The sequence below is a fragment of the Epinephelus fuscoguttatus genome, linkage group LG22, assembly GCF_011397635.1.
Source record: "Epinephelus fuscoguttatus linkage group LG22, E.fuscoguttatus.final_Chr_v1".
Taxonomy (NCBI): domain Eukaryota; kingdom Metazoa; phylum Chordata; class Actinopteri; order Perciformes; family Serranidae; genus Epinephelus; species Epinephelus fuscoguttatus.
Window position 1 is genome coordinate 11842444 of NC_064773.1, and position 9977 is coordinate 11852420.

General features: G+C 41.4%; 1 protein-coding gene across 2 annotated transcripts; it reads left to right on the forward strand.

Annotated features, from left to right (window-relative positions):
* Positions 1-222: 222 nt before the first annotated feature.
* Positions 223-6967, forward strand: LOC125882704 (IKBKB interacting protein). Of its 2 annotated transcripts, XM_049566539.1 has the most exons (4): positions 224-1334; positions 1417-1534; positions 5331-5552; positions 5923-6967. In XM_049566539.1, exons 1-4 carry the CDS (start codon positions 1129-1131, stop codon positions 6478-6480), a joined length of 1104 nt encoding a protein of 367 aa, XP_049422496.1. In that variant the 5' UTR covers positions 224-1128; the 3' UTR covers positions 6481-6967. The 2 variants fall into 2 exon arrangements, with proteins under 2 accessions (XP_049422495.1, XP_049422496.1); XM_049566538.1 differs by lacking the exons at positions 5331-5552; positions 5923-6967 and adding an exon at positions 2976-5309 and having other exon boundaries at positions 223-1334.
* Positions 6968-9977: the final 3010 nt, after the last annotated feature.

Here is a 9977-nt window from a genome sequence, read left to right on the forward strand (position 1 = left end):
CATGGTCTTCATCAGTGAATCGATTTGTCCCAGTTGTAACGGAGTGGGCTCAGTCAGCTGAGGCGTATCCTTTTACTGATGAAGACCATGCAATGTGGTTTAAAGCTCAGGATAAATGCTGGGAAGTGGACCAGGAGTCAACAATACTTCATATAGCTACTATGACTAATATTCATACAGTCAAGAATGAACTTCCACTGTCCTCTCAATTTTGGTATTTGCCTTTAAACTTAGAAATAATACACCTACTAAATATGCTAAAGGGTGTAGTTTGCATACTAACCCTTTAAAAAACCTGAGCAAATTGGCTTTTTTTTAAACATAGGAGGAAGAGTGAGCAATGAGCGACGAAAGAAGAAATTATTAAAAAAAAAATAAAAATAAGAAAATTAGTAAAAAAAAAAAGTTAAAAACAACTATGTAATAATAATAAAAGTATTAATAATAAATATAGATTATTATGTTATTTATTATAATTATTACTATTTTAATATATTACGTAGGAGATTAATCAATTATCAGAATTATTGCTGATAATTTTTTGTCAACCGAATAATCGATTAATTGATTAACTAATCCAAAAACGTCATTAATCCATCATGGCCACTTCCAGGACAAATCGGGACAAATGCTGGCAGCCGCCTACGTGGCTGGCTGAGGCGTTTACTGTCCTTCCTGTGCGATCGGAATTTTGAGCGTTAAGATTAGAGCTCAGTTTAACGATTAAAACAGATTGGAAAAACGCGATTAAAAATTACAGTTTTGCTTTAAACTTATTGTGTGGCTCGAGATAAAAGATAAAATGTTAATTTGTGTGTTGTATTTGTTATAGATTTGTGTTTTTTACTGAAAAATCATGTTAGTGTTTGTACATACGAGCTTAAAATGAGCATATGAAGGCGGCATTTTCCCAAGGAGACGGCTGAGGCAGAAATCTTGTTTTAACGGTTACACGTTAAATGTACTCTTTACGTTACTGTAGCATCCGACATTATGAGCTCATCGGCGAATGAAGTGTTTTATTTCACTTATCCACGTAACAAATAGTTAGTTAGACTATATTTTTATTGTCAGAGCCTGTTAAATTCCTTCAAAGTAAAAGTTGCCAACAGTAGCCAGTTAGCTAAGATGCCTGCTGAGTTAAAACAGAGGAAGAAGTCACAGAAACAAAGTGATGAAGGGTCCGAAACGTCCGCTTCAAATGTCAAAGATGAAACGCAAAAGGTGAAGACAGAAGGTGGAAACAACACAGGAGCGAATAAAACGTCCTCTGGTTTGGATATTAGAGGCTTAATGTGCTTATTGTCGCTTGTAGCTTGCGGGGCTCTCAGTTGGTAAGTAAAAACAAACTCCAATACACTAATGTTATCAATAGTTTTTATCTCTGCTACAGTTATATGTCCTTCTGGGTTTCAGGATGGTGCTGCAACAGAACGAGAGGTTTACTGAAATTGAGGAGAAGTACAGATCTTTACACGTAAAGACTTCAAGTCTGTTCGACATGGAGGAAGAAGTCCTGAAGGTTTCCAAAAAGGTGCGTTTGATTTATAGGGGAACATGTTCTGTGCTGCTTGGAGGCGATGGAGCTTTAAAGGGTCATTTCACCCAAATTACACACAACAAACTGAACCCCATGCAGACAGGTTTTGGTTCTATGTGTCCAGGTTTTCACATATTGGTTGCTGGGATTTCCACCTTCACTCCCAGTACATTGGAAGAGAATGGAATTATATTTGTGGTGCTCACAGCATTAGATATTATGCACAATGGCATATATGCATTTTTACTGAAGAAATATCCCCTGCACTAACAGGTGACACAGTATTCTTAGTATTTTAAAGAAATATTAATGTGGAATGAGAAAAATAAATTCCATGCATCTTAAATTTGGGGTGGAGGCAGATATCTCTTATCTGTATTTCAAACCTGGGCAAATAAAACTCACATTATCTGCATAGCTAAATACCATTACTCAATAAAATATGTTTTTCTTTTGTGAAATTCAGGTGAAATGATCCTTTAAGTTTGTGTGGAAACAGAAGAATACAATCTATCTATACAAACGTTAGGGAAACATGGTAGCCACCCTCCACCTCCTGTTTATGTTTGTAAGCTGAAACCATTTCCCTCAGTGGAAACAAAGCTTTTATTTACTTTAACTACACAGATAAGAAACAATAAATTGTGAAGACAATAAAGCCTCCACAAAATAGCATTTTATGTCTTGTGTGTGATTTATCTTGGCGTCATATGAGCAGAGGAAATCTCAGCTAGGCTAATTTATACAATGTAAAATGCCATAGACTTGTGCTAATAATGTTAGCATATTATATTTGGTTGGAAAAGGGCTTCATTTTCAGCTGCAAATGCCAAAGGGTGTTTGTAGCTCAAAATTGAGCCGCTTACTCATTGGAGCAACCTAGGGAGAAGTCTAGGGTGGGCACAATGTCTCCACAGCAACCCTGTTGGTTCGAGACAGTGTTACTAGCAGTAATTACAGAATTAGCTCAGCTAGCTAGGTCACACCAAATCCAGCTGGTGCACAGTGCAGTAAAATGAAGAATAGCAAATTTTGCCTATAGGCCGACATGCATAACCGCTCAAAAATATTCTCATTGGTTAACAAATAATGGTGAAGCGTTGACATCCCTGATTCATGTGGAACAGAGTACACGGAGTCAGAGGCAGACTTTGAGTAACTGTAATGAGTCACAAGTCAAAGGGGTGGGGAACTACTGCCTTACATTTGTTTGTGTTTTGTTTAAAAATGTTAGAGGAACTACTTTTGGGTGAGCCTCACATCTCTAGAGTCCACATCTGTGTGCTCCTTTAACACCTTTACAGTTCACTTACATCGTACACAGTTCCTTTTTGAATGCATGCATTTGGTTTCCTGCTGTATCAGTTATATATGAATACTGAGGACCATAGAGCTCCCACAGAAACAGCCCTCCTGTTTTGTGTTGCGGCTGCAGCTTGCCGCCTCTGAGGACGACCTACAGGAGGCGCTCTCCACTGTCTCCTTGGCGACGCGACTCCAGCAGGAGATCTCCACCCTCCACAGTGCCGTGATGGGGATGCAAGCTGATGAGAACTCTGCCTCCCGTGACCTGCAGGCAGTTAACGGCCACTTCCTCAACGTGACGGAGACGTGGCAGGAGCGTCTAGCTGCCATCAACTCCGACCTGTCTGCCCTGAAGGCTGAGTCACGGGAAGCTCACGCCACAGCCACAGAGCGGGTTAACGAGGCTGAGCAGAGGGCCCGGGCGCTGACGGAGAAGCTGGAGGAGCTCGAGGCCAGCACAAAGAGGAATGCCCGAGCTATGGAGCGCACAGAGGAAGACGATACCAAACGGGCGCAGGATCATCTGGACTGGAACACCAAGCAGATCCAAACCCTGGAGCAGCAGGTCAGCACCCTGAGCAAAAGAGAGGCGGAGCTCAGCTCTCAGCTCCAGGAGCACATTCCCCGAGCGCTTGAGTGTGAAGAGCACCTGCCCCAGGTGGAGGAGGCGGTGCGCTCCATCCTGAAGCTGGCGGGTGATCTGAATGGGGCAGAGAAGCGTCTGGAAGAGGTGACGCTGCAGGTGTTTGGGACTGAAGACAGCATGCTGAAAGCACTCAGTGAAATCCTTGAGATCAGGCAGGAGCTGGACACCCTGCAGGCTCAAAACAGCATCCTGAAGATGAAGAATGAGTTGTCCGTGGTTAAAGAGGCGGTCCGTGAACTCACCATGGTGCTTAGGGGAGACACTGTCGACAGCCAAAAGGACTCTGATGCTGTGGAGGAAGAGGAATGGAAATACGATGAGATGGAGGAGGATGAGGAGTGGGAAAAAGACGACATAGATGAGACAACTCAAACTCCACTCGATGACCTCACTGAATGATGTCATTGTTTTGAGTCAACGAGGGAGAAGGAGTGGCCCTGTCAGACTATTGCTGTAAAAGGCTGTCATAGTTCAGTTATGTTTCTCAAAACGTGCACCTCATTTTAGAGCTACAGCTGGTAACTTGTCCCTTGCCGACACTGTCACTAGATTCTGAAAGAAGTACATGAGACAGTGTGAAATAAATCATGGTCTTCCTCCCCTCCTACTGCCTCTAACTCGCTAGAATCAGCAGCATGGTCAGCAACAACCAATCAGAACTGAGGAGTCTCTAACACAGCTGTCAATCATGTCAATCACTCTTTCTGTGGTGGTCATGAGAACAAGTTAACAGTTGGTAAACAATGGAGGAGAAACTGGTGGTAGCAGTCGCTGGATACCCAGAGCTATACGGCCCGTCGATAGACAGCAGGTTATCAAACTGCCCCCTGAGTCGTCCTAAAATATGCCTGGAAACAGCCATCATGGAGGCGAAGCTCCTAGACCAACTGGTGGTACTCCCTGTGATCCACCCTCTTCTCTTCTCTGATTGGTTGTTTTAGCTGAGCTGCGGTAGATTCTAGCAAATGCCAGAAGGAAGAGGAACATCATTTTTTCACAGATTATCTGTCTAATGTACTTCTGTCAGGATACAGTGACAGTTTTAGCAAATGTTTACAAAGAAATTTCAGAAAATTGGTGACTATCAATACATAAACTCTGGTACACATGCACTGTATTACACAAGTAGAATCAAGAATATTTATTGTAATATTTGTTTATTGTGGAGTGACGTGCCCCATTACTCTGATACAGTTATATAACAATATATGTAACTACATTAGAACTGAAATGATGAGTTGATTAATCAATCATTATCATTACATTATCTGGTCCTAGCTTCTGAATTTTGAAATATTTTCAGCAGGTAACTGAATATTTTTAGGTGTTTGACTATTTGTGGAAAAACAAGCAACAGGAAAATATGATGGACATTTCATCAAAATTCGTTGCATTTTCTTGAGACAAAATTAGTCATTGATGTATCAAGAAAATAATAGAGACCAAAAATAATCATTAGACACAGCCCCAAACTTCATCTCTGTCAGTGTTATCTTACATTTGGTACAGGAATAACTTCTGTAAATGTGGAAGAAATCTTAATATTAATGATGACTGTTACATTTTCATCTTTTGGTTTCACCTGTTGGAAGCATGGCAGTCATTTCATCACTGAATGTAGTTAATAAAATCACAGTTTTTATTGAAAATGTTGCATTTGTGCAGATTTGTTTTTTGCTCCTATTTGATCCTCTTGTGTATAGAGGCACCAGTTTCCCTCATGTGTTTCCTATAGACGGAAATATGATTAACCAACACCTCCTGAACACACAAGCATCTTAACACACAAGCATATAGTTGTTGTATGTATCGATCCATGTGCTGTATGTCCTGTTTCAGTGTGAGAGCGTCCAGCTGATGCTGGAGGGTCTCGGGGGTCAGCAGGGGGCTCTGCAGCCTCAGCTGGAGGGTTTGGAGCAGGAAGTGAGCCGCCTGAAGGAGTGGGCCTTTGGGCTGAATGAGAAACGAGCTCAGCTTCAGACCAGCCTGACCTCACTGAGAGACGCCGTGGGACAGATCGAAGAGCGCACCTCAGCCATCGCAAAGGACTTTGTCAACAAGGTGTGTGAGATTCTGTTGATGATATACAATGGTTTTATTGGCGAGTCACTAGGAGAAAATCTGTAGGTGTTGTCCTGTTCCAATGCCAGTTGTGATAGCAGATGCAGGGAACAAAATTCAACCACTGGCACAAAAAATTGGGCTGCAGCCAGTGATTATTTCCATGAATGACTGAATCAATTAATCATTTTGTCTATAAAATGGTGAAAAATGCCTGTCACAATTTCTTGGAGTGCAAGATGACGTCTTTAAATTTCTTTTTTTTGTCCTTTCAACAGTCCAAAATCCAACAACCCTGAGAAAAAACACATTTTTTATGCCATTTAAAACAGGATTTCTGAGCCTTTGTTCTTCTATATTCGGCCTGTAGGTGGCGTCAGTAAGGACAGATGTGCGCAGGATGGACGGTCTACAGTCTGAGCTGGAGTCTCTGCTCACTCAGGTGGCAGAGCTGGAAGACAAGACCGCTCAGGTGGAGCGCAGCATGGTCAAACGCATCGGGGATGTACTGGCCAACAGCATTGACCGAGTCTCAAACCTGCGCTCTGCGTCCGAACGCAACAGTCAGGCCATAGAGCAGCTTCGCAGGCGCATTCCTGAACTCACCGCTGCTGACACACAGATCTCTGAGCGCTTGAGGGAGCTGGAGAGCGGCAGAGCTCGTCTGATAAGAACAGTGACGTTTGCCAGCGACCTCAAACCGAAGGTTGCTGCCATTAAAAGAGACTTCAGGGCGTTTGAGCCTCAGCTGTCAGATCTGACTCTGCGGATAGGAAGACTGGCAGAGGATCTTATGAAGAGAGAGCAGGAGGTCGCTGAGCTAAGACAGACTCTGGCTAACCTCACTGCAGTAGAGGGAGATTTAAGTGTAACAAGTAAACAGGTTAGTGAAATGACTGATTTATCTGAGATGCCCCAGCCCACATGAGCTACACACCTCAACAACCTCAAGATCAACATTTTTCGCCTTTTGTTTTCTCAGCAATTACATGTGGTCACCTGTCACACTACTGTTTGAAATAAACCTTCTACTTGTACATTAAATAAAACACCTTGTTTACTTAACTTTGATCCAAAGCACAAAGCTGGTAACCTCTGAACCATTAAAACTGGGGGAGGCAGAAATTGGAGAAGGCAAAAAATGAAAGGCAGAAACCAGACGACCACGGGCACATGCACAGGTTTCATACAGTAACCCAGTGTTTCACATACCTCAATTTTTATAATCATTTTTCATGTACAGTCTGGTTATTGGACAAAAAATTAGCTAGCCACCCCATAGCCCCATCACCTTGCCCCCCACTGCTGTGGACCGTTTCCCCGGGCAGAGAGCAGGCAGCAGCTTAGGAGATGGACACTCAGTCTGCGGCTCTAGCATACCAAATTTGGCCAGCCCAAACCCTCCCAGCACTGGGTGACACAGTGAGTTGGTGGCCAGCAGCAGCGCGGGGTCTAACCTGTGTAATGGCAGTAACAGAAAGATAGGTAAGCCAACAAAAAGTCTGGGGTACTGCGGCCATTGACTGCGGGTTTTCCTCCGAAGAGACTGCCCTGCTCTCCTTCTGGCAAGGTGGTCTGCAGCATCCGGAAGACACACTGTGATTTGAGGCTAATGTTAGCTACACAGACATGACGTGTGAGCCTTTAGCTCCAGTTAGCAGGTTAAACTATGCATAACATTTTCTCTCCATCTCTGTAACACTTAGATATTGACACTTTTGTTTATTGTCAGACTCTCTTTTGATAAGTCTGTCTTCCTTTCTTGGGGTGGCTTTGCAGTGTGGGCAGTTGTTGCCAATGCTGGAATACCAACTTTCTCTGCAGGATTCCTCTCCATTGATTCAGGCTTTCACCAAAGAACATTTATGTTCATTAACGCTTGTAGAACAGCTAGTAGAACTTCCTCTCTTTGAAATCACCTATGATTAGCCAAAGTCTCCTGTCATGGGCTGAATTTTTTAAAAGCATGAAAACAGAGCCAAGAGGAGGTGCAGAAGTCTGGTTTTCTCTCAGACCACTTGAATTACAATATGCTCCAAGTTTATTATGGGATTTTTGACCGATAAAGCCAAAGTTAAACTGCCCACACCATTTTTAACAGGTTGAGATTTGACTGGTTTGATATTGTTCTGCCACTGTGCAGACTTGTGCAATTACTTTATTTTCTTGGGCTCCCAAAGAGTTTTCCATATATGTTGTTTTTCAGCGGTTGTAGAAATGTGCAGGAAGTGTGGACAAATGTAATATTTTGACATTGGTATGGTCATTTTTGAAGGCTTTCAGTATGCGCACAAAATACTGGCTTAAGGGAATAGTTCAACATTTTGGAAAACTTAAGTAAATATGAAGCTACAGCTAGCAGACTACAGAAAGGGGGAAACAGCTTGTGATGTCACTCATTCACAGCTATTAACGTCATTGTTCTGTCAGGAAATAGTCTGGTACATAATCAGAGAACTGTTGTTTTTACAGTTAAAATTTTTTAATGGAAACAAATTAGATATAAACAAGTAAGAGCCAGCAACACTTGGTGTCCTTCGTTACCAACTTTTAATACCTCACTGGTACAGGCGATCAAACACACAGAGCGGTTTCGACAAGTGTCTTCCTCAGTGTGTGAAAAGACAGAAAAGCAGGGTGAGACATGCAGAAATAACCTCCATTCCCAGTCACACAGCTGCATGGCATTAGGCAATCACCAGAGCACCAAGCAGAATCCTGGTAATCATAGAAAAACATCTCATAGAAGAGAAAAAAGTACAAAACATGTATCAGTAGGTATTAAATAGACCAATATCACGAAAACACATCTATAATATGAAGTGCCTAAGAGTAATATTTACTGAGCACATCCAAATATATATATATATATATATATATATATATATATATATATATATATATACAAAATACTGCTTAGCAGCAAATGGTACAGTAAAAAATATATAAAGTGCCACAGGTCAAAGCAGTAGAGCATCATAATAAAAGGAGCTAAAGTCACTCAGCACAGTAAAAGGACATAAAGCACTGATATCACTGAATCTTCAGTTCTCTCTTAGTCTTGCCACCGTAGCATACCCCACATGGGCATTTTAGAAGAAAAAAGAGCCTCCAGTTTTTGCACACAAACGTGCTCCAAATTTAAGAGACCAACTAGTCAGAGCAGATTATTTTGTACGTCCTCAGCACTTTTTATCCTCTCTACCTCAGGGTAATCATCCATGTCGAAGTTGTGTTGACTGTGATGCCATGATTAAAGGTGACAGTTTCTCTCATCCCCATTCAGGACGTAAATACTCCATTAAGAGTAGGATCTCATGTAAAACCAAATTTGTTGTCTGTCTTATAAAACGCCCATGTGGGGTATGCTACGGTGACAAGACTAAGAGAGAACTGAAGAATCGTGTCTGCTACAACGTGAGGCCTTCTGGATGCACACATTTCAAACTGAACACCCAAGGGGTATGAATGAGGAACTTCTCTTGAGCTGTTTTTTGTAAATAAATAAATAAAAAAAATTGTAGTGTTGTTTATCACTGTTTTTCATATACCGTTTGCCCTGTCAATATGCCTGATAGGGTTTAAGATGTATAAAGAAATATTTACATTTGATCTATTCTATGCCTTATTCTGCCATGTTTGTGTGCTGTACTAGAATGTATGCCTTGTTATATATAGGAGGGGCTACCGTGATATCAGCACTTGTCCTTTTACTGTGCTGAGTGACTTTAGCTCCTTTTATTATGATGTTCTACTGCTTTGACCTGTGGCACTTTATATATTTTTTACTGTACCATTTGCTGCTAAGCAGTATTTTGTATATATTTATTTATTTATTTATTTGGGTGTACTCAGTAAGCATTTATTACTCTTAGGCACTTCATATTATAGATCTGTTTTCGTGATATTGGTCTATTTAATACCTACTGATACATGTTTTGTACTTTTTTCTCTTCTATGAGATGTTTTTCTATGATTACCAGGATTCTGCTTGGTGCTCTGGTGATTGCCTAATGCCATGCAGCTGTGTGATTGGGAATGGAGGTTATTTCTGCATGTCTGTCTTTTCACACACTGAGGAAGACACTTGTCGAAACCGGTCTGTGTTTGATCGCCTGTACCAGTGAGGCAGCAATCTGGAAATCCATCGGTTAAAAAAAAAAAAAAAAAAAAAAAAAAATTCTTGAATCTGTCTTGAGAGGTTAGTAAGGTATTAAAAGTTGGTAACGAAGGACACCGAGTGTTGCTGGCTTTTTCTTGTTTATACTGTTGTTCTGTGGCCGAGCACCACCAGACTTTTTTCTTCTTTTTTGAGTGTGTGTTGTCTTTCTTCAAACAAATTAGATATAACATATTAATTGGTGAGCTTTAGATTTGATTCTTTACCAGTTTTTGTTACCTTTGCACAGAGCACGGCTAGCTGTT